The 25876-nt window shown below is 17.9% G+C and overlaps 8 protein-coding genes across 8 annotated transcripts; 5 read left to right on the forward strand and 3 right to left on the reverse strand.

Annotated features, from left to right (window-relative positions):
- Positions 1–787: 787 nt before the first annotated feature.
- On the forward strand, positions 788–4354 carry PRELSG_0920600 (conserved Plasmodium protein, unknown function; the record flags this gene model as incomplete). The annotated part of the gene is made up of 1 exon (XM_028676642.1): positions 788–4354. The coding sequence occupies one exon, from the start codon at positions 788–790 to the stop codon at positions 4352–4354; it is 3567 nt and encodes a 1188-aa protein (XP_028533111.1).
- A 1235-nt stretch (positions 4355–5589) lies between these two features.
- On the forward strand, positions 5590–6272 carry PRELSG_0920700 (splicing factor, putative; the record flags this gene model as incomplete). The annotated part of the gene is made up of 3 exons (XM_028676643.1): positions 5590–5761; positions 5891–5994; positions 6114–6272. The coding sequence occupies 3 exons, from the start codon at positions 5590–5592 to the stop codon at positions 6270–6272; spliced, it is 435 nt and encodes a 144-aa protein (XP_028533112.1).
- Positions 6273–7031: 759 nt separating this feature from the next.
- Positions 7032–8870, forward strand: ERO1 (endoplasmic reticulum oxidoreductin, putative; the record flags this gene model as incomplete). Its single annotated transcript, XM_028676644.1, has 5 exons — positions 7032–7609; positions 7758–8101; positions 8239–8465; positions 8532–8635; positions 8732–8870. 5 exons carry the CDS (start codon positions 7032–7034, stop codon positions 8868–8870), a joined length of 1392 nt encoding a protein of 463 aa, XP_028533113.1.
- A 477-nt stretch (positions 8871–9347) lies between these two features.
- PRELSG_0920900 (neutral-sphingomyelinase activation factor protein, putative) lies at positions 9348–13247 on the reverse strand (the record flags this gene model as incomplete). The annotated part of the gene is made up of 1 exon (XM_028676646.1): positions 9348–13247. One exon carries the CDS (start codon positions 13245–13247, stop codon positions 9348–9350), a length of 3900 nt encoding a protein of 1299 aa, XP_028533114.1.
- Positions 13248–13872: 625 nt separating this feature from the next.
- PRELSG_0921000 (conserved Plasmodium protein, unknown function) lies at positions 13873–15249 on the reverse strand (the record flags this gene model as incomplete). Its single annotated transcript, XM_028676647.1, has 4 exons — positions 13873–14310; positions 14388–14903; positions 15066–15103; positions 15207–15249. The coding sequence occupies 4 exons, from the start codon at positions 15247–15249 to the stop codon at positions 13873–13875; spliced, it is 1035 nt and encodes a 344-aa protein (XP_028533115.1).
- A 2492-nt stretch (positions 15250–17741) lies between these two features.
- PRELSG_0921100 (conserved Plasmodium protein, unknown function) lies at positions 17742–20382 on the forward strand (the record flags this gene model as incomplete). Its single annotated transcript, XM_028676648.1, has 3 exons — positions 17742–20003; positions 20111–20205; positions 20292–20382. The coding sequence occupies 3 exons, from the start codon at positions 17742–17744 to the stop codon at positions 20380–20382; spliced, it is 2448 nt and encodes an 815-aa protein (XP_028533116.1).
- Positions 20383–21707: 1325 nt separating this feature from the next.
- LSM1 (U6 snRNA-associated Sm-like protein LSm1, putative) lies at positions 21708–22390 on the reverse strand (the record flags this gene model as incomplete). The annotated part of the gene is made up of 3 exons (XM_028676649.1): positions 21708–21949; positions 22118–22219; positions 22297–22390. 3 exons carry the CDS (start codon positions 22388–22390, stop codon positions 21708–21710), a joined length of 438 nt encoding a protein of 145 aa, XP_028533117.1.
- A 981-nt stretch (positions 22391–23371) lies between these two features.
- pdhA (pyruvate dehydrogenase E1 component subunit alpha, putative) lies at positions 23372–24997 on the forward strand (the record flags this gene model as incomplete). The annotated part of the gene is made up of 1 exon (XM_028676650.1): positions 23372–24997. One exon carries the CDS (start codon positions 23372–23374, stop codon positions 24995–24997), a length of 1626 nt encoding a protein of 541 aa, XP_028533118.1.
- Positions 24998–25876: the final 879 nt, after the last annotated feature.

Below are 25876 nucleotides of genomic sequence, written 5' to 3' on the forward strand. Positions count from 1 at the left end.
CACGAAATTTTATTATTTTATTTTATTTTTTTAAATATTTTTGAATAATTATTCAACTAATAAATGTTGCTTATATGTAAATTGAGAAGTATAAAATGAAAATTGATTTATTTTTATCCTAATTTTAAAATTATGATATTTTTCAGTAATAAATATATATAAATATTAATTTTTTCATATTAATTTTTGTAATGAAAAGAAAATAAAATAAAAGAATACGAAGAATATCTTTTTTTTTTTTTTAAATTAGCGAATAAAAATGAGTTAATTTCTTTTTTTTAATTTTATATAATATATATGAAAGAAGAAAGAAAATATTCATATATTTCTATTTTTGGACACAATAACTGGCTACATTCAGCTTTTTTTTTTTTTTTTTTTTTTGCTTTACTATTTTACTATATATTTTTATAATTTTATATTTATATAAGTTTAGGTTTTATATAATTTTATTTATATATATTTTTTGTTTATACTTTATAAAATTGTAATTATTTTGGAAGAGATAGAAACATATTTAAAATAAAAGTAAAAATAAGAAAAATTTTATCAGGTATGTATACTCATGAATATTTAAAAATGCATATGCATATAAATCAGATGATAAAATGAATTATATATAGAAATAAATGTTTTTAGTGTAATATAGTCTTTTATATAGCTTGTATATATATGCATAAAAAATTTTTTATAGCTTTATTCTATTAAGAAGCATTTGTATATTAAATATGTAAAAATACTTAAAAGTAATAAAATAATAAAGCAATATGAAAATATTATACCCAAAATGGTATATTCAAATAAGAGGAAATTAGATGCTTCAAAAAAATTATCTAATAAAAAAAATAATAATATAAATGAAAATATTGGAAATATTTTGAATGAAAAAGGAAAAGAAAAAAAAAGTAAGTTAAATAATGTTAGTAAAAATAGTAAAAATAATGATAGTATAAATAATAATGAAATTAGTAACATTAACATAGATAAAAGTTCTGAATTAGTCAATATCGATGTTTCAAGTGATCATAATAGTTTTAAAAAGTTAAAAAAGGGAGCAATAATTGAGATAACTTTATATAACTGGATGGTTTTTAGTGGCCCAGTAAAGTTAAAGGCAGCAGAAGGAATTAATTTAATAGCTGCAGCAAATGCTAGTGGAAAATCTTCTATTGTATGCGCATTAGTTTTTGGATTAGGTTATAATTCTAATATATTGTCTAGAAATAAAGAATTAATTAATTTTATTAAAAAAGGAGAGAAAAAAAGCTACATAGAAATAATTTTAAAATGTAATGAAAAAAATAATATTTCTATAAAAAGAATTATGAATATTATAGATAAAAAAGTTGAAAGCTTTTGGTTTATTAATAATGAAAAAGTAAATTCCTCAAAAATATTAGATATACAAAAAGAATTTAATTTAAATTTAGATAATTTAATTACTTTTATGCCTCAAGAAAATGTTAGCAAATTTTCCAGACTTAGTTCTGAAGAGTTATTTGAGTATACACTTTTAGCAATTGACAAAAGCCTTTTAGATAATTATAATTACTTAAAAAGATTGATAGAAGAAAAAAAAAATGGTGAACATAAAATTGTAACTTATGAACATGAAATTGCAGAAGAAAAAAAATTAGTCGATGATTTAGAAAACAAGAAAGGCAAATTTGAAAATTTTAAAAATTTACTTGTAACTATGAAATTATATAGAGTCAAAAAATATATTTTATTATTGGATATGAAAAAAGAAGAATTAAAAAAGGTAAGAGAAAATATAGATTCATTAGTTAGAGAAAAGGATGAACATTTTAATACTTTTAAAGATTATTTGTCTGAATTAGAAAAATGCCATAAAGTAATAAATCAGTTATCATCCAAATATTCCGAAAAAAAAAAAATTATCAAAGATTCAATTAACGAATACATAAAACTAAATATAAAATTAGAGGAGATAGAAGAACAAATTATAAAAGAGGAAAAAATTATGAGTGATACAGTTCAAAATGTATATGAAAATAGGGAGTATATAAAAGATTTGGATAAAAAGAAAAAAAAAGTAAAAGAAGAGATAGAGCAAATAAAACTCTTTTTTAAAGAGAAAGAGAAATGTAATGATAATGTGGAAGATAAACGTAAAAAATTAGAATTAGATTTAAAGGAAATATCAAATGAAAATAAACAACTTTTAATGAAGAAGTATACTTTGCAATCAGAATATAATTCTCTTACAGAAAAATTAAAAAAAAGACAAAATTATCAAAACATACAAGAAGAAAAATTGTTAAATAGTATTGAATTTACTTTAAGAGAAAGAATTATGAATTATAAAAAAAATATAAAAGATATTGTTCAAAACCATAATTTATTAAGTGATAATTTTTTACAGAATTTGAGAACAAAATATGATGAAACAAAAATTACTAATCAAAATGAAATAAGTTCTGAAATAATTGAAGAGTTATCAAGAAAAAATATTATATATGGGCCTTTATGTAAATATATTAAATGTGTAAAACCACAATATGATTATATAGTGGAGTTTTTTTTAAAGAAATATTTTTATAGTTTTCTTTTAATTAAAAAAGAAAATAAGCCTTTGCTAGAATCTCTATATAAAAAGTATAAATTATCTGTTATTACTACATCTAGAGAATCTCACAAATTTTGTTATGTAACTAATGAAATGAAAATAATGGGAGTAGAATGTTTTCTTTATGAATTATTTGAGAGTCCTGATATTATTAAAAATGGGTTAATAAATTTTATACCAATAAATATTGCATTTGTTGTTAAGAATGATATATTTAAAAATAAAAGTACTACGGAAATAAACGAATTTAACAATTTTATGTTAAAAGAAATATCTAAACAATTAAATGAAGAAGTAACAAGTCTTTTTTACTTTTGTGATAACAATGTACATCGTTACAGGATAAGTAGTTATGATAAAAACATATATATAGATAATTCATTTTTTATAGATAAAAAGTGTAAAATTTTATATTATATTAATAGCAATGTAAAAAAAGATTTAACTCACTTAAATGAGAAGAAAAAAGAATGCGAAAGAGAATTAGAAAGTTTAGAAAATAAATTTCTTGAATTCGATAAAATAAAAAAAGATAAAAATGATGAATATAATAAAATTATTTTACAGCAAAATGAATTACATATAAAAAAAAAAAAACTGCTACTTTTGCAAAGTGAATTAAAAAGTATAGAAGAAGATTTAAGTTTATATTTAAGAGGGGAGAGCCTTATTGATGATAAAAAAAATAATATTACGAAGAATATTAATTTATTGAATGATAAAAAAATTAAAATATGTGAGAAATATTTTAGTATATTAAAAGAACATGATAAATGCGACAAAGAGCTTTTTGGAATTTCTCATGAAATGAATCAGTGGAAACGTTATTTGTCTGTTATTAAAAATAAAAACTCGGAGAATGAACAAAAACATGAAGCATTAAAAAATAGTATTCATTTAGAAAAGACGAGATTATCATCTTGTATGTGTGAAATAAGTGAGTTAGAACAATTAATAAAGGTTCATAAAAAAGAGTTGAAAAAAGAAGAAATTTCTTTACTTTATGATATTAATTTATCATTGGAGCAAATTGAAAATAAGTTACAGGAGTGTGCACTTCAACAGAAGATATATAGCAATCTAGATAAAAGCGAAGAAAAATATAATATGATTGTTATTTCAATTGAGAAACATAAAGAGACAATAGAAAATAAAAAAAAAGAAATACAAGATTTAAAAAAACTTTTAGAAGGATATAATGAGGAAATGCAGTTTATTTTACCTACTTGGTCCAATTATATAAATGAATATATTATTTTTTTAAATTATAATTTTCAAAAATTTATGAGTTTCATAAATCCAGAATATTGTGGGAAGATTGATTTAATAAAAAAAAATGACTATTACGAAAAGTGCCAATTATTTATAAAAGTAAAGTTTAAAAAAAATGCTCCTTTTTTACTGTTATCTGTATCTCATCAATCAGGTGGTGAGAGATCTTTAACGACTATGTTATATATTCTATCCATTCAAAAGTTAACAAAAAATGGCTTTTATGTTTTAGATGAATTAAATCAAGGATTAGATTATGTTAATGAAAAAAGGATTTTTGAGTTGTTATCATGCTTATCTAATCCAGTTTTATATAAACAATATTTTCTTCATAATTATGAATATAAATATATTCAAATTGATTATTATTCAAAGCCTCAATATTTTATATTAACTCCTCAAATAATTAAAAATATATATTTTAAGGATATAACAGTTCATTATCTATTCAATGGTTTTGGTATATTAGATAATCAATTTTCAGGATTTTAAAAATTTACTTAAATATTTTTTTATCTATTTGTTAACAATCATTTTGTTCATTATTCTCTTTATGTTTCTTTTTATTTTTTTTTATTTTTACAAAATTTTACATCATTTTTTTTTTTTTTTTTTTTTTGACTTAAAACCTATATTTTTCTTAAAATGCAATTTTTTGTGTGTATTTTTTAATAAAAACTTTTGAACTTTTTTTTTTTAAAATTATTTTGAATTATGCAATATTTTCCTTTTTTATTATATTCTTTTACTTTGTAATACTTCTTTCTCTTCCTTTTGATATATTTATTTCATGTATTATTTTTTTCATTTTTCACAAAAAGTTTAACATAAATAAAAATATATTAATATATATATCTTATTTTTTATTAATACTATTATTTACAAAATGGTTGATACATAAATATATATATAAAGATTTTATGTTAATTTATATTATTTCTTTTAAACAGAAAACTCTTGTTAGATAATAATTTAATTAATAAATTTTTTATAAAACTTAATTTTTTATTAAATATTAATAGAGACTAATTTTATATAAATATTTTTTTATGTTTCTGAGTAAGGAACAAAAACATATTATATGTAGAACATTTATACGAGTAAACAACAAATAATATAAAAAAAAATTCAGAATATTTAAATTGTTTTGGAAATAATTTCTTGTAATTTTTGTATATATATAATGATTATTTTTAATCATAAAAATTTTAATTAAATTCTATGTAATTTAAATTAGTTTTTTTTTTTTTTTTTTTAAATCTAAAGTAATTCATAACATCAATTTATTTAAAAAATAAAAAAAAAAAAAAATCATATTTAATTTTTTCTATCAATGTTAGCAAAAAATAAAAAAAAAAATTTTCAACGATATTTTTTTTTTTTCAACAAATTTTAAAAAAAGGAAACATATTAATTAAAATTAAAAAAATAAAATTGCATATATTTATATATAATAAATTAAAATATAAAATATATTATAGCGACTTATACAAGCATCAGATATATGAATATATCAAAACAATACATTAAAAAAAAAAATATTTAAATATGAATAAATCAGAAAAAGAAGAAATAATAATAGTACAAAGTATCTTATAAAATAATTAAATCAACATATATTTTAAAAATCGTTGTAATTATATAATAAGTAAATTTTTTAATTTTTAATTCAATTTTTTTTAAAACTTTTAATACATTTATTTTTTCTAAGTATACCATTTTAAAAAATGTCAAATACATTAGTATCATTAGAAAATATGAATAATTCAAATATTGAGGAAAAAGAAGAAATTAATGCCAAAATTTTCCCTTTAGCATCACCTGAATTGACGAATCAAATATTGGATATAGTTCAAAGAGCAACAGTATATAGACAATTAAAGAGAGGAGCAAATGAAAGTAAAAAAAAAAATACATATATATATTTATTTATTCATCTTATATAGATTTTCATTTTTTTTATATATAAAATATACATTATATTTATATATTTAAAAAATATAATTTTTTTTTTTTTTTTTATTATAGCTGTGAAAAGTTTGCATAAAGGGATATCAGAATTAGTAATTTTAGCAGCAGATGCTAAGCCTCTAGAAATTATTTCTCATATTCCTTTAGTTTGTGAAGATAAAGTAAAAATCTTAAATATTTTAATATTTAGCCAAAATAAAAAATAAAAAAAAAAAAAGTATATAACTTATTTTAATTCTCTTGTTAATTTTCATATCATATTTTTTTTTTTCTTTTTCAGAATACTCCATATGTTTATGTTAGAAGTAAAATGGCATTAGGCAGAGCTTGTGGTATTTCGAGATCAGTTATTGCTTCATCAATCATAACTAAAGATGGATCTCCTTTAGAAACACAAATAACAGAATTAAAGGACTTAATTGAGCAGATGCTAATTTAACTGTGCTAGTTTATTTTGTTTTTTTTTATTCTATTTTGATTATTATTATTTCATTCTAATTTTTATTTTTATTTTCTATTTCTATTTCTATTTCTATTTTTTTTTTTACTTTTTTCTTAATTTTTTTTTTAATAAAAAGTTTAATGGCTCATAAAAATACGTGTAAATACATTTTAGCACAATATATGTAAAATTTTTTTTTTTTAAAGTTTCTTGTTTTATTTTTTATATGTTGTAATTCTTAGAAAAAAAAAAAAAAATTAACTTTTAAAATACTCATTTAAAATTAAAAAATTTTGAAATAAAATTTAAATTTGCCTATATTAGGTAGATTTAAAAAAAAAATTTATTATTAAAGTGCTTTAATTAGTGTATTTTTTTTTTTTTTTTTAATTTTTTACATTAATTTTATTATATTTGTTCTTAAATATATATAATTATAAATCTTTTTATTTTATATATTTCTTTTTTTATATGTATATATGTGTATATTTTTTTTTTTTTTTGTGATTTACATTCTTTCTATTTCTTACCTTTAGTTTTATATTTCTTTTTTTTTGTTTTTTTTTATTTCTATTTTTTTTTGTGTATTAATATTTCCCTTTTGATTTTATATCTTTTTTTTTTTTTTACATTTATTCTATATGTTGGCAAGAAAAGGATTTTAACATTTTCAGATCCTCATATATATGTATGTATATATATTTTATCCATTGTCCTTTTTCTTTAATTATCAAGATTTTGTATTAAGTTTTAAAAATGAAAATACCAATTTTTTCTTTTTTTTTTACTCTTATATTTTTTGGTATATTTTTAAAAGCTAGGAAATTTGATGTTTTTCGTTCATATCAAAAAAGAATATCTAATAAATTTAATGAGATATTATTATATTTTAATATATTTGAAGTTCATTTTCCGTTGAGTTATACAAATAATAAAAAGATATTAGGTTTACGTGTAAAAGATATTGAAAAGGATGCTTATAAAGTATATCCCATTTTAAAAGAATTAAAACAGAAGGATTATTTTCGAATATTTAAGGTAAATTTACATATATCATGTAAATTTTTGAATATTAATGAAAAGTGCAAAGAAATGAAAAAATGTAATGTTTGTGAGTGTGATGATGATAAAATTCCTTATAATTTTAGAACAAATGAAATAGAAATTATTGAAGACAAAATGTCTAATGAAGATTTAAAAAAAACTTTTATTGAAAGTAAGTTATATAATGATATATTAGGGATATATGCTTCGTCGGATGAAGGGTTTTTATCTTATGTTGATTTAGTTTATAATTCTCCTTCTTTTACTGCTTATGAAGGGAAAAACATATGGTTATACAAATTTAATTATATATATATATATATATTATAAATTATATATTTAAATATGAAAATTAGTTTCATTTATATGAATAATTATATATATTAATATTATTATCATGTTAATTATAAGGATATAAATATATTTTTTTTTTAATAGGGATATGATATATAAAGAAAATTGTTTCATAAATGCTGATAGACAATGTGAAGAAATGAATAGTTTTTATAAGATAATATCAGGAATGCAATCAAATATAGCCGTTTTATCATCAGAATATTATTATTTGAAAAATGATAATATTTTAGAAGAAAGTAAATTAAATAATAAATTTAGTTATGAACAATATCCAAAATTTAAATATGATTACAGTATATCATTTTTTAAAGAAAAAATTGGATTATATCCTGATAGAATTGAAAATTTATATTTCACTTTTGCGATATTATTAAGAGCTATGTGTAGATTAAAATCTTTATTTAAACAATGCAAATGTAATTCAGGTAATAAGAGAAAAATGGAAAGGGGGGAAAAAAAAAAAATGGTTTATTGGTTTTGTTATTTTTGCATTTTTATTATATCTTTTTTATTTTTTTATGCATTTGCATTAGTTTATTTTTTTTTTAATATTTTGTCTTAGGTTATGAAGAAGATGATAAAGAAGCTGTTAAACTATTAAATGAATTGTTAGAAAATTTTTATCATTCGTGTTCATCAAAAGAATTCCTAGAACCATTATTCCCAACTCAAGGAAAAGAAATATTATCAAAGTTCATAAATATAACTAAGATTCTGGATTGTGTACCATGCGTAAAATGCCGTTTACATGGAAAATTAAAAACAACAGCTTTGCAAATAGCATTAGTGGTAAAATATATATATATATATATATCTTTACATATTATGTATTCTATATACTTGTATATTATATAGGAAGGAGTAAGTAATGAACATATTGGATCTCTTGAAAGAAATGAAATTACAGCTTTAATAAATGCCCTTTATTATTTTGCTGATTCTATAATAATTATAAATAAGTAAATAAATATTATTTATGAATGATTTCATTAATTTATTTTTTTTTTTTTTTAAACAATAATAAGTTTAATTTTTATTATTTTTTTTTTTTTTAGATTTCAGGAAAGGTTAAAATTAAGAAAGACTATTTTTGTATTCTATTTATTATCACTTTTGTTGTTCATTTTTTTAATAATATATTCCGTAATTTTTGTAGCAATAAGAAATTATAAAAAAAAAAAAAAAATAATTTAAAAGAAAAAATCTTTCCAAAAAGAAAATATTAAAATTAAGATATATGTAATAAATAACATAAACTAAAAATGTAAATAAAATCAAAAAAAAAAAAAAAGAAAATACAAAAAAAAAAAAGAATAAAACATAAAATTCAAAATTATATATATATTATTCATATATACTATTTGTTTATTAAAATTGTATTATGTAATTTGACTTTATGATACATAATAAGAAAATATAGCTTCATCAAATATATAAAATATATTTCATAATTTTTATAATTATTCTTAATTTTATGGAAGTTATAAAAAAAAAAATGTATACACATATTTCATTTTTTTACTAATTCGTTATTTGTAAAGTTTATTTTATGTTTTTATGTATTATTAAATGTTTCTCCTTTATTTTTTTTTCTTTTTTAAAATTTGTAGTTCATTCTATTTTTTTTTTTTTTATTATATATTGAGTATAACTTTTATTTTAATTCTTTTTTTAATCATGTTTTTTTTTAAAAATTTCTATATTTCCATTTATTCCTGTTAATAAAATACAGTTGCATAAATCATAATTTGTCACTTCTTCTGAATCGTAATAATTTAAGAAAGAAATATATGAAGGTAAAATGGAAGAATTTTTATCGAAAAAATTCGTTTTCGAAGTATTATTATTATCGTCAAAATTATCGCATAAATTAATATATTCTAAAAAAATTTCACCATTTTCACTTATTGAGCACAATTGTTGTTTGTTACATGAAGCAGAAATAACACCTTTTTTTTTTGTTTGATTTAAATTTTTAGAAATTATATTAATCCAATTTTCACTTTTTAAATCATAAAAATAAAAATTGTGCTTTTTATCAACACAAAAAATAGTATAATCATTAACTAGAGAAGAAACAATTATGTTATCAAAATTCTTTAAAAAAATAGTGTTAGTATTTTTTTTTATTCTTTTTTCAAATAAATATTGGGGATTAAAGTAATTTATATGTATATAATTTTCATCATACACTTTTTCACGCATGGAATTGTAAAATAAATGTGACTGTTCATTATTAATTAAGGGAATTGATTCATTTGATGAAATGCTTGAAGATATTTTATTATTATTACTGTTTAAGTTATTTAAATGAATTGTTTTCTTAGGTGTTCTAATATCAAATAACTTAAAGTTGTCTGATCTAGTAAGCAACAATTTACCTTTTAATTGTACATATTTCACAGGATAATTGAAGTTATCGTATGTTTGTACAATTTCAAAATTGCTTTCTATATTTATTAGTTGTAATGTTTCATCAGATGAACCAGTAACCAGATAATTATCATTAGAATTCATACAATTAATGGTATCGTTGTGCATTTTTTTAATAATCAATTTACTGTATATATTATCATTATATAAGAATTTTTTTTTTTCATTTTTTGATTTTTCATATAAAGAATCATATTCAAATACTTCTTCAAAAGAAGAAAACAAAGAATTATCAGAATCATCAAGGGAAATGTTAGAATAATCTGAAAAAACAGAAGCATCTTTATTCGTTACATTTCCCATTTCATCTTTTATTTTATTTTTATGTAGTGTATCTTTATATAGTTTATCATCTACATTGTTATAATCCTTTTTTATGTTTCTTATGGATTCTTTTGTTTTTAAAATACTTTTCGGATTTAAAAAAAGGATATTTCCATTGATTGTTCCGAAAATATAGTTATGAAGAAAAGTAGTTACACATGAGAAATTTTCGTTACTAAGTTTTAATGAAATTAAATTTTTATTATTTTTTATATCAAAATTTAGTAGATCATAGTGTGTTATTAATTTTATATATCCGTTATTACAAGCAAAACATATATTACTTTCATTATTACTAACACCTTTTATAATACATGGTATCTTGTCTGATTTGCGAAGTTCCCAATTATATCTTTTGAAATAATCATAATATTTTTCCCTTTCCTTGTTATTTTTATTTTTTATATGATTATTATCATAATTCATATGTGATATTTGGTTTATAAGAATGTTATTTTTTTCATTATTTAATGTAAGCTTATGAAAATTTTCACTATTATTTTCATCACTAGCTTCATCACTATCTTCATTATTTAAGATACTTTTACTGTAACTATCTTTATTTGATTTTTTTTTTTTTTCTTTCTTTTTTAAACATTCTTCCTTTAACATTTCATTAATAACACATGAATAATACCAAGGAAAATTTTTAATTTTTTCATCAAAATGAAATTTTTTCATTTTTTTTTTTGGTAAATGATGTTCTTTAAAAATTTGAAATGGACATTGCCCAAATTCATGTAATTGAGTTTTTAATGCCTTTGGTGACATAGATGTAATTAAAGATTTAATTTTATGATTAAAATTTTTATCAAATTGACTATCTTCTCCCGTTTTCTTTTTTTCATAACTTACGTTATATTCATTTGATATTTTTTCATTTAAAATAGCATGCATATATGTTAATGGATGAAATAAATTAAAGTTTTCTTTTGCTAGTTTTCCATTTTGTTTATAACCAAATATTAAATCAATCCATTCATTTAAATTTTGATTTACATAATTACTTTCTAAAGCATTTTTCAAAATAATTAAAAAATCTTTTGAGTTATTACACCATTTTGGTAAAAGAACGTCATTTATGTTCCCCTCGCAAGTATTGATATTTAAATTATTTTTAAGAAAGCTGTCGTCATCTTCATAAAATTCAGGCAGTAATTCAATAAAAGAAGAATTAGCATTTAAAGCTGTATTGAATGTGCTCTCAATTGATAAAAACATTCTTGAAAGTGTATCGAATTTACCACTTTGTAATTTTAATTGGCATTCTGGATATAATCTAATTAAAAAATAAACAACATAAGCTAATGTAGAATAATGAGAACCGTAAAAATATTCATGATCTTGCATTTTTTCAATCAAAGAATTTAATCTACTTTCATTTAAACAGCCTACTGGTTTTGATAAGTTTCTATAAACCTTTTCATCATTTAAATTTATTTGATCACTTGAATAATCAGATAAAATCCATGGAAAAACCGGATATTGTGAAAAGTCCTTTCTGCTTCTTCCAGCTACACAATTCAGAAAATCTAGATACTCATAGTTTGTTATATATCCATTAATCCACTTTTCTTGAATTAAGTAAATGAATTCTTTATTTTCTTCAATAAAAAAGCACTGCGGTTTTATTTTTTTTAATACATCTATTATTGTTTGTCTTTCATCAAATGAGATAAATTCTACATATAAAGATTTATATTTTTTTTTTTCATGACAAAAAATTATTTCTAATGCATTTGGTTTCATAGTTATAATTCTTTTAAAAACATGAAGTATATTTTCAGTTTTCCATTTTTTTTCTTTTTTATTGGTAAAGTTAGGATTCGGTTGAAAATAAATATATTTATTTGTAATATTTAGTATTCCTTTTACCTTTAATAATGGAGATACTTTAAAAACCCAATATCCTTCAATTTTATTACTTATAATTTTTTCATGAATATTTATACTACTTATATCAAATTTTATATTTTTTGTTAATTTTTCTACTATATTTTCTATATATTTTTCTAAATTTATTTCTTTTCTATTATCTTTATTTATTATATTATAATTATTATTATTATTACCAGTGCTGTAGTTATTTTTTTGTTTGCTTTTTTTTTCTTTTATTAATATTTCCATTTGTTTCTCATGAATTAACATTGCAATTTTTATTTTTATTAATATATCATAAATATGGTTTAGCTTTTTTGTTATACCAGAAGAGTTCTCACAAGTAAATATATACACATAACTGTTTTCATTGTTATCATTAATTTTTTTATTTCTTATATCTATTGTACTTCCTTTATCTAATATTACGTTCATGCTATTCTTTTCCAAATTATTAGTTAGAGTAATATCGTTGTATTCATCAAAATTATTTAATATTTTTTCAAACTCTTTTATTTTTTTATCGATATTATCATTATTGATATTTTTAAATTCATCGTAGTACTCATTATAATCATTTAAGAAGTTTTCATTTTTCTTATATTGTCTTTCATATAAAAATTGAGATGTACATCTTGTCTTCTTGTTATATATAACTGTTTTTATTTTTATAAGTTCAACTGTTCTTATAATTAATTCATTTTTAAATATATTTAATTTTATATTTTCTAATTTTCGAAAAGGAAACTTTAATACATCGTCGTTAATGCTATAAGGTTCAAACACTAAAGATCTTGAACATAATCTTAATCTTCCTCTTTTATTAACAAAATTCCCATTTTCTTTTTTTTTCATTGATATTAACATATCATCAATATATTCTTCATCTTCTTCTAAAAATAGTAAATTAAAATATCTTATTTTTGAATTTTCCATATTTTGCTATTTATGTTTATATTAAAATTACATGTTTAATAAAAGGAAGTAAAACAAAAAAAAAAAAAAAAAAGATAATAAAAAAAATAATTATATATATATATATTTTTTTTTTATTAAAAGATAATTTAAATTTATAAAATTTTTTGTAGATTTTTTTTTTTTTAAGTATTAAAATATATATTTTATATACTCAAAAATGCTTTTATGCATTATTAAATATTTCATATGAAATTTTTTTTTCGGAAAGAAAGATTAAAAAGAAGAAAAAACACCCTTAATTTTCCATAAATATATAAAATGATACAGTAAATTTTTTTTTCTTTCTTTTTTTTATATATTGTAACTTTAAATTTATAAAAAAAAAAAAAATTAAAAAAAAAGGTATATACATAATATATAAAGACAATATATTTGTTTGATGAATAATAATTATTTCTTATTATTTCAAAATTTTTTTTTTTTTAAATATTTTTATTATTATTATCGGTTTTTGTAATTTTTTATTTTTACAAAATATATATGTTTGTTTCTGTTGGTATACTTATATAAAATTTATATAATACATTATATACATAAGTGATGGTACATAAGAAAAAAAAAGAAAGTTTTTAGCTAAAAAAAATTATTTTTTCCCTAATCTTTGTAATCTTAATTTATGTAGCTCTGATAATTCATTGTTTATTTGATTGTATTCTTTTGTGTTTTCATTATTGCTTGTGCTTTCTTTAGTTTTTGATTTATTTAAAGAATTGGAAGTATTTAAATTCTTATCATTATATTTTTTAGTTTCTTCTATATGTTTTATTTCGTTTGTTATACTACATAACTTATTATCATTAACGTTATAATTAAGTCTGTTTTTTTCTAAATCATTTGGTATCTCATTTAATGAACTCCTTATATTATTATTTTCTACACTATTTTTTGAATCAATCATTTCAATAAATTCATATAATTGTGACTGAGCACAAATAGGATCTTGAAAATGTTTAGTATTCCAAACTTTCAATAGTCTTCCGGTTCTTTTACATAATACACATATATATGGTAATTTATTAACCTAAAAATATTTAGAATAAAAAAAAAATGTTTAAAGATTTTTAATAATATACTATTTTATTTTTTTTTTTTTATAACCTTATATGTACTCATAAAAACCAAGGCTTCTTGATCGTATTCATATCTTAACCAAAATATAAAAAAGTCTTTTATTATTTGCTGAATAATATCATTATTCCATATATCTCTATTTAATTTCATAGAATCAAATTCCGAATTTTGTATATTAACTAAAATAAATTTATTTTCTTTTTTTGATTTTTTTCTTACTTCTTCAAATGATAAAGAACATATTAAAGATTCAGGTGGAGAAAATAATTTTTCAAAAGTACCACCTAATTCTATTTTTGTCTTTTTTTCTTTTTTATTTATTTCATTAAAAAGTAAAAAATTAGAATCATCCATATCGTGAATTAATGCTTGACTAAAATGTTTATCAGGTGCTCGAATACTGTCATTATATTGATTAGCATTATAATCGTTATATTCTTTTAATTGATTCTCTTCTATGTCTTTTTCTTCATTTTCTAAATTATTTCTACCATTTATATCATAATATAATTTTAGTGCATCTTTACAATTACCATTACACATCTTAAAAAAAAAAGTATAAAACACAAAAATGATATGAAATTTTATTTATAAAAAAAAAAAAAAAAATTAAAATTACAATATAAATTTGGTATAGTATAAGATTGACATGAAAAATTTTTCACTTTTGTTAATAGTTATTTTTTATTTTAAATAATTTTATACTTCTAAATAATACAGGGCTGTTTCTTCAGTTGCATCTTCTGTGCTAATTATAAAAATATTTAATCATTTAATTATTTCACTATTTAATATTTTATTTTATTTTAATTTTTTATATTATAATTTTTTTTTTTTTTTTTTTACCAATATTCCGCAAGAACTCATCAATAACACTTTTTGATACCATTTTTAATTCCAATATAAATAATTTTTATATTAACTTTTATAATTTTATATAATTATTGCTTAATAATATTTAAATATATTTTTTATTTTTTTAAATGTCTATTGTTATGTATTCTGCAAATTTTTATAGTATTTCTTTCGATAATATTTTTTTGTAACATTAATAAAAAAAATTTTAGACAAAAATTCTTTTTTGCTTTGTATTTTTTAAAAATACAAAATTTATAAATAACGACAGTTTACTATTTTTTCTTTTTTTTTTTATATTCTTTTCATAAGGAATTACAGTTTATTGGTATTATTTACCTATATAATTAAAAAATATTCGATAAACCTTTTAAAAAAAACAAAGAAAAAAAATACAAAAAAATAATTGAAGTTAATAAAATGAAATTAATAAAAGAAATTAAAAATCAGTTCCCAGTGCACACAAAAATTTTCATTTACAATTCAAAAAAAAAAAAAAAAATATAATTAAAAATTATTTCTTAATTATATATATAAAATCACAATGCTTTTTTGTAAAATAAAAGTTTATTTATTTATTTATTTTTTTTTATTAAATATTATTCCTTTTTTCTTTTTATCAATATTAGTTCACGTCTTAATTACTTCCAACATTTTTCTTAATTTTTTTTTTTTTTCTTGCATTTAAACAAGAGAATTTTTTATTTTTGATGAAGTGTGAATCCTTCCTAATTCGATATTAATTACTAAATTGATAACTTTTTTAAAATTGTAAAATGGCATTTAAAAAAAAAGAAAAAATTTCAAAACCATTAGTGATATAAGATTTAACAAAAATTAAACTTATAAACAGTATAATAATTTTGGGTATTTGTTTTATCAAGTAATTCATTTTATAATAAGATCATATTTTTAATATATATAGAAGATAATTTTATTTTTATATAAAAACCCATATATTATTAAAATTTTAATGAATTTTAGTTAATATTATGTATAATATATATAATAAAAAAATTCTAAATCTTCTAAATTTATTAAATGATCATATTAATTATTGTTTCAAGAAAAAATTTGGATTCTTTTCTTATTAAAAATATTTAATTACTTTTTTGTAATTTAATGTTATAAAAACAACTTAAAAATTATTATATTAATTATTTAATATAAGTGGAAAATATTTAATTAAATTAAAATTTAAAATATTAAAATTTTGTTTAAGAAATAAGTTAAAGTACAGTGGAATAATTTAATATAATAAAAAGATATATATATATATTTTAAGCGCATGTTTTCTTTTTTTGGATTTTGTATAAATTTTTTTTTTTTTTGAATATTAAATAATACATAATTAAAAATACCTAAAAAAAAAAAAAAATATTAAAGGTGATTCTCTTAAATTTTCGTTTTTGTTTTTCCTTTTATTTTATATAGTTTTTTGAATTTACTTAAAGTAAATATATTGTTCATGTTTATTTACTTTTTTTTTTTTAATCAAATACTGTTTTATTACGAATTTATTTTTAACCATTGAAGTTTTTTTCTAAAATGATTTTATCAACAATGAAAAAAAAGTATTATTATGAGTAAATATAGATAATATTTTTATTTATATTAATTATAATGAATTCTATTGAATTTAGTTTTATCATTTTAAAATAAAATAAGTTTATTGAAATTATTAATTTCAATAGGAAAAAGAAAAAACATTTTTAAAAAATAAGAATAATTTTATAAAAATTAGAGATACTAGCAATATTAATGTTTTTGTTTGATTCAATTTTTTTAATGAACGAATCTTTTCTAAATTATAGATTTTAGGTAACATTAAGAAAAAAAAAAATTAGAAAACAAAAATGTAATAATTTAAAGATTGTTTATATATATAAAAGCTTATATATATATGCATAGTTATGTAAAGAGATTCATACCTGATAATTTATGTTATTTTTAGAGAGTTTTTAATTTAAATATTTTTAAGTTTAAAAAAAAAAATAGTGTGCTTTAAAAATAACATGAGAAATATATAAATGTAATTTTTTTTAGAGTAATTTTTTTTTTTTTATTTTCTTTTTATTATGCAATGAAATAATTTCATGACAGCAATATCCCTAATGATGAAAAATGATTTAACTTATTAATGTGCTTATGTGAGAGTTTACAAATAAAGAAATAAAATTTATACATTATAATTCTTTTTTTTTTTTTTTTAAATAAATATAATAACTACATATTATTAAAATTTGTAATTATACTATTTCATTATATTTTTTTATTTTTTTTATTGTTAAAAAAATTCAATTAGAGCTTGACATTATTGTTTTTATTTTTTTATATGCTTAATATGATTATTTATAAAATTTAAAAAAAAAAAAAAAACAGAAAAAATAAAAAAATCTGAAAGATGGTATCTTTTAGAACTATTTCCAAATATTAATATATATATATATATATATATATATATATATATATATATATATATATATATATATATATATATATATATATGTATTTATTATTAAAAATATGAATAAAAAATTAAAACACATGAAAAATAATATAAACAGAACAAATAAAAATATGGTGAATACTTTAAAAATAAATTATAATATGAATAAAGATACAGATTATAATACAAATGTAAACAAAGAAAAAGACATAAAACATATTAAAAATATAAAAAAGAATTATAATAAAAAAAAAATTGAAGAAAATTCAAAAGTGCAGGAAAATGACTATTATAAAGAATGTAACGAAGATATAAAAAATGAACATTTAGATAAGATTGAATATCTAAATGGCGATGCTTTTAGGAATGTAAAAGACGGAAACGATAATACCTTTATTTTTGAAGAAAAAAAGAAAGAATTGGACAATTCTATTAATAATTTAGAATCTAATTCAACAATTGATAATGAAATGCATAGTAATAACACAAGCATTTATTTAAATAATAAAGAGAAGGATGAATCACAGGATAGCGAAGATATTATGATGAAAGATAGTAAGCAATTAAAGAAAGAAAAAAAAAAGAGAAAAAGTGTTAATGTAAAAAATAGTTGTTATAATGAAAAAATGAATTGTGAGAATATAGAATTTAGTAAATTTGATGAAAATGAAAATGAATTAAATAACAATGATTATATTGATAATACTATGTTAAAAAGTAATAATAAGAAGAACAATTACAAATATAATGAATGTAACAAAATTGACTATACTGATTCAAATGAAAGTATCACTGATGAAAAAAAAAAATTGGAAAAAGAATATGTTAATAATAAAATAGTTAATTTAAATACTACTACTACTACTAATAATAATAATAATAATAGTAATAATAATAATAATAATAATAATAATAATAATAATAATAATAATAATAATAATAATAATAATAATAATAATAATGATAATAATAATAATAATGATAATAGTAATAATAATAATAATGATAATAGTAATAATAATAATAATGATAATAGTAATAATAATAATGATAATAATAGTAATAGTAACAATGCTTTGCATACTAATAATTTAGAGAAAAATGATATGGACGAAAATATTAAATGTAACCTTAATAATAATATAAATAATGAATATAATAACGACAATAAAATTGATGAAACAAATATTAATTATAGTGAAGTAAGTAAGAAAGATAATTTAAAAAGTAATGAGGCATTAAATGAAGTAGGTAATATAAAAAATCAAGGTCCTTTTTCAAATGAGAAAAATGAAAAAATTAAAAAAAATTTAGTTATGCTTACGGCAAATGAATTTATTAGTGATGATAAAAAAAAAGAAATAGAAAATTTAAATATAGGTAATACAGAATTATTGAAAACTATGAGCAATAATAACATTTTTCAAAATTGTGAATATGACGAGATTTTAAATAATATAATTCAATTTAATAAAGATAAAGTTGAATTAAATTTAAGTAGAGGAGAAATTTATTTAAATGAAAGTGAGTATACATTTACTTCCTATTTTCTGTTAAGTAGTGGATTTCGATTTCATCCAAGTGAAGAAGTTAAAAAAAAAAAAAGAAAAGAATTTTTTAAAATGGAAGAATTAAATGATGTGAAAAGAAGAACGAAAGGTGATAATAAGAAGTTGGAAATGAAAAAAGAAGAAAAAATTTCAGAGGAAGCAAATGAAGAAAGTTATAATAGTTATATTAAAAAAGAGGAGTTAATAGAAAAAGACAATTTTAATAAAAAAAAGGAAGTTAATTATGAAACTTCAAAAAGGGGTGAAGAAAAAGACAATGCAGAAGAAAAGGAGAAAAATGAACTTTTTGATGAAATTTTAACAAATTTAAAAAATGATTTTTATAATCAAATATTAAATATAGAAAATAATTTTAAAAATTTAGATAATAAAATAGAAAATAATAATTTCTTTAATTTTCATTGTATAATGGAAAAACTAAAAAATAAAAAATATAATAATATTTTATATGTTTATAATGATATTTATTTATATTTAAATAATTTGTTATTTTTATCAAAACCCTCTAGTTACATATGGATGAAATTGCATGAATTATCTACTCAATTAACTAATACTATTTATAATATTCAACAAAAAAAAGAGCACATATGGAATAGAGCAGTTAATAACTTTCAAAATGAGGAAAGAAATATAAAAGAAAAAAAAAAAGAAAAAAGAGAAGTAGAAAATGAAAAAAATGAAAAAGTTGAGCAGTCTATAAATGAAGAAGAGAAAATGGCTTTTCAGTTACTTCTTAGTAAATTACATCAGGATATACATTTTGAAGTATAACAAAAAAAAAAAAAAAAAAAAGAAAATATATATATATAACAATTTTTAATATAATTACGTATTTATATTTTCATTTTTCATATGTATATATTTTATTTCAGTTATTTAGAAAATTTAAGAATAAGGCTGTATGGAAGACTTTAGAAGGGGGGGAAATAGAATTAGATGATAAATTGACAAAAGCTCATATTTTTAGGTAAATTTAATATATATTTTTTTTTTTTTCATCTTTAGCATATCTTTATTTTGTATATCATATATTTTACAATATAATTTTTATAGAGATATGTACAACTGGTGTAAGGCTCAATTAAATATTAAAAGTAAAAGAAGTGACGCGTCTGAAAGTGACTCTTCAAAAGATTCTTATTAAAAAGTCTTTTTTTTTTTTTTTAGTACATTTACATAGATAAAGAGAATGGTAGAAATAAAAAGAGCAAGTAAAATAAAGAGAAGCTTAAAATTTTTGAATATGATTTATTTATATTGGCATATATATATATATATATATATATATATATATTTTTAATATTATTTCAATTTTAACTTTTTTTTTTTTTCTTTTTATTCATATTTTAATTTTTAATTTTTTAAATGTTTCTTATATTTGTGTTCGCTTATTTTTTTCTATGTTAAAGTTTTTTTTTTATTATTTTTCATTTAATCACAGTTTTAATATTTTTTCATGATTTTCACATTTATAGTTTTTTAAGGATGCTATACGTATATTACACATTTTAATTTATTGAAATTTTTTCAATAAATAAATAAATATATGAAATTATGTTTGATCTAATTATTCGTATTTTTCTTTTTTTTAAATTTACATTTAATTTTTTCAATTGTACTTAAATTTCAATTAAAGAATTTATTATTTTATTTTACTTTATTTTTTATGTAGAATAGTGTAATTGTTTTACATAAAATTTATTTTTCATTTTCTATATTTACTTAATTAAAGTGTTAAAAACAAATTTTTTTTGATTTATTTTTTAATTCTCTTTTAAAATTTATATTTTATAAAAATATTGTCTAAAATAAATTAATATTAATATTTTTTTTTTTTCAAAAATTTTTATTATTATTATACAAAATAAATTTTTTTTTTTGTTTTTCATTTTCTAAACATTTATTTGGGAAAAAAGGAATTAGGACAAAAAAAGACAATTTTTTTTATTTATTTATTTTTTTTAAATATAAAAAAAAATATAGTCCTACGTATATATATTAAATTAAAAAAAAAATTTGTACAATATCATAATTCACAATTCTTTATCAAAATTATACCAGATATGCATATTTAATATGTAAAAATATAAAAATTTTAATTTTCATATAACAAAAAAATAATCAAAAAAAAAAAAAAAGATAAAATAAAAAAATCAAATTAAAAATGACATATTTATAAAAAGAAGGATAATTTAATAACAAAAATAAGATGTAGTAGTCTTGATTAAATTATTTAAAAAAATAAATAAGTAAAAATTTGAAAGATTCATAATTCTATGATTTAGAAAAATTCTTGATGTTTTAAACAAATTTTATAATAATATTGCTATGTAATTTAAGTAATTTTTATTTTTTCTAAATTAAAAATAAAAATTTATCAAATTTTCTGTTTTTAAATATTGCATAATATTATAAATCTTTATAATTTATATATATATATCCATAAATTTTTCTATTCTATATTTTTAATTAATTTTCAAAAATAGAATCATTATTATTTTCTGTTATAAATTTCAAAATATGATTAACTGGTTTATACTGAAGAGTCACACTTTCATTTGAAGCTTCTTTTTGATTTGGTACATTTATTTCTTCATTATCTAAATCATTTTCATTTCTGTTTTTTTGAGAATAGTCAAATATCTTAGAGTATTTTTCTTCATCTACTGAACCAAAGTATGCAATATTGTCTCCTCTAATTATTAAGTTTCCTGCTCAAAAAGAAAAAAACAAAATATATATATATATATATATATATAGAAGAAAAAATCCAATTTTTTTTCCATGTAAAGAATTTTTTGTTGTAATTTTTATGATGGTTGTTTTTATAAAAACGTTACATAAAGCATTAAGTAAAATATATATATACATATTATTACCAACATATACATCAGAAAAATAATTTTTTTCTGCAACTATAATTTTTTCAACACAATGAGTTAAGAATATGTTGCCATGCTGATCATATGTTCTTAAGATACCTTAAAAAAATAGTCACAAAATTTAAAATATTTTTAAATTATTATTTTGTATCTTATTTTACTTTTTTAATTCTAACCTAAATATAATTTGTTATCTCGTGATGAGATAAAAATGTATGTATCAATTTCTTCTTCAAAACTACTTAACCACAACGGCATTGATTGCTCCATTTTTTTTTTTTTTTTTTAATTTCTATTTTTCCTCTTAATTATTTCTTCTTATTTTAATATATTCTAATACATTTTTTTTAATAAAGTCCCAATACATATATATATATATATTTTATTTATATCACTTGTTTTAATATTATAAATTTAAACTTATATAAAACCTTATAAATAAAAAAAAAATTTTTTATTAAAACTTAAAAATCATTTGTTAACAAAAATTTCTCAATTTTTCTTTTTATCATTCTGAAAGAGAGAGAAAAAAAATATATTAAAATTTAAATATTTTTAAAAAATTATTAAATAGTTAAATAAATATATACACTTCCTTTTTTATTGAAATACATTTAAAAAAAAAAAAAATTCTAAAATATTTTGTAGGTTATATTTATTAACGTCTCTCTTTAAGTAAAAAATTAGGAAATAAAATTTTTTTAAAATACACATGCATTTTTAAATAGTAAAACATTCTATTAATTTATATACTTATGTTTAGATTTTTTTTTTAATTTTTTTTTTTTTTTTTTGTAACTTGTATACTATTGTTGCTTTTATATGAAAGCAAGTGATGAATGGAGTATGTTTTATTTTTATTACTGAATACATTATTTTTTTTTAATATTCCTTTTTACTAATTTTTTTAGTTTATTTTAATTTTTCCTTTATATTTCATCTTTTTTGTTTTTTTTTTTCTTCTTTTTTTTCCTTTTTTTATAAATAAATTATTATTGTTTGTTTTAATTTTTATATTAAGTTAAATATTTCTTTTTAATGTTTTTTGATTTTTTTATAAAATAGTATTAGTAATGCCATATATATTCTACTATTAGTATGTGTAGATTTGTTTTTCTTGAATATTTTTACACATTTACTGATATATAAACTGAAAATATAGTAAAAAAGAAAAAAAAAAGATATTTACAAAAGAATAATTTTTATAGTATTCAAAAAATATATATATGTGTATTTATAATTTTAGAAATAATGATAGCAAATCTAGTATTTTATCTAATTTTGGGATTTTCTCTTAGTATAAATTTACATATAGAAAAAAGAAATATAAATTTATTTTTAAATAATTCTTCAAATAATTATTCTATAAAAGAAGAATTAAAAAGAAAGATATATTCAACGAATGTAAAAGAAAATGTAAAGTTAATAGATTATAAAAAAAATTCTATTTTGAGAGATTCAGAAAATAAAAAAAAAATTGAAATAGAGGAAAACATTGATCAAATAAAAAGTAAGATAGAATTAGAGAAAAGTAAAAATTCATATATTAACAATTTAAACAATTATTTCGATTATAATGTATATTTAGAAGATAATAAATTAGGAGAATATATTTCTGATGTTAATTTAAGTAAAGATGAAATATGTATGTTATATGAAGATATGTATTTAGGAAGGTTGTTTGAAAATTTAGTAGCAAAGTTGTATTATAGCAAAAAAGTGAATGGATTTGTTCATTTATACAACGGTCAAGAAGCAGTAAGTTCTGGTATAATTAAAAATTTGAGAAATTCTGATTTCGTAACTAGTACATATAGGGATCATGTGCATGCTATAAGTAAAAATGTTCCTCCTAATAAAATTTTAAATGAATTATACGGTAATTATAATGGTAGTACGAATAAAGGAAAAGGTGGGTCTATGCACATATTTAGTAAGAAGGAAAACTTTATAGGAGGTTTCGGATTTATTGGTGAACAAATTCCAATTGCTGTTGGTTTAGCTTATAGTATTTTATACAAAAAAGATTTTTCACCATCTGAGAATATATTAGAAAATATAAATTATACTACTAGAGAAGAGAATTCTAATTTACAAGGTTTAAAAGAAGACGATGTAGATGTAGTTGTTTGCTTTCTAGGAGATGGTACAGCAAATATAGGTCAGTTTTTTGAATCATTAAATTTGGCTTCTTCATATAATTTACCAATCATTTTTGTAATAGAAAATAACAATTGGGCTATTGGAATGGAGAGTTCAAGAAGTTCAGTAAACGATCTTATGAATAATTATTCAAAGGGGAAAGCTTTTAATATAGAAAGTTATAAAATAGATGGTAATGATGTTTTAAGTATTTATAAACTAGCAAAAAAAAAAATAGATCAAATTAGAAAAAGAAAATGTGGGCCTATTTTAATTGAAGCAATTACATATAGATTAAAAGGGCATTCTCTGGCTGATCCCGATGAGCTTAGAAAATCAGAAGAGAAAAGTTCTTGGAAAAAAATGGATCCTTTAGTATTTTTATCAAATTATATGAAAAAAAATAATATTGTTGAGGATTCTTATTTTGATGAAGTTAAAAAAAGAAATCAAAAAATACTTAAAGATGCTGAAATTGATGCAGAAGAAAATAGAAAAAAAGATGAAAATATAAATATATGTAATGTATTAAATGAAAATGTTTATGCTCCATCTCAGTCTACACCTTTTCAGAGTGAATATGAAAAATATAAAAAATATGATGAGCTATCAAATTCAGAATTAAAAGAGTACTATGAAGCTGTTCTTAAGGAAAATCAAAGAAAAAAAGAAAATAAAAAAGCAGATATTAATGAAAAATTTAACGAAAAGAAGTTACCTTTAATAATAGACTAAATATTAAAAGTTAGAAAACATATATTTTTTATATTATTGATATTAATAAGTTCTTTCTCATCTATTATTACTAATTACAATGATCTTAATCATTATTAAAAATAAAGATATTTTTTATTATAATATGAATACATTTTATTTTATATATATGCAATATTTTAATACACCATATATAATTTTTTTTTAATTCATTTTATTAAAAAGTGTATGATTATTATTTCATTTACATCAATTAAATGGAAGAATTCCAGTATAATTGTTTTTTATATTTTATTTTTATTGTTTTTCTTCTTATTAATTATTTTTATTAATGACAAATTATTATGCTTCATACTTTTTTTTAAAATGTATAAAAATAAAAAAAATTTCATAAAAAAAAATGTAATTTATCTATGTGAACATGTCTCATATATATTTTTTTTTTAATAATTATTCATGTATAGTAGCATATATAAGGCTAATAAATTTAATTTTTTTTTTTTTTTTTTGTATATAAAAAAAAAATATATATATATATAAACATTGAGAATAAGAATATAAAATAAAAAATAATTTGTATTTTAATTTTTCGATATATAAGAACTAAATTCATTTTTTTCCAGTGCAACTTTACAATGAATATGCTTTAAAAAATCATAGAAATATATAGAAAAGTATAGTATTAATTCTCTTTTTTTTTTTTTTTCTATTAATTTTAATACAAAATTTAAGAATAAAAAAAGTTACTTGAATTTTAGTATATGATATATAAAATAAGAATTTTCTAAATTATTAAACATACATGTTACATTATAATTTCATTATTAAATGAATATATTGAAGTTATTTCTTATATATTTTTATTTTCTTTACTATAAATTTTTATATTAATATAATAGT

This window comes from Plasmodium relictum (assembly GCF_900005765.1).
Source record: "Plasmodium relictum strain SGS1 genome assembly, chromosome: 9".
In the NCBI taxonomy this organism is placed as follows: domain Eukaryota; phylum Apicomplexa; class Aconoidasida; order Haemosporida; family Plasmodiidae; genus Plasmodium; species Plasmodium relictum.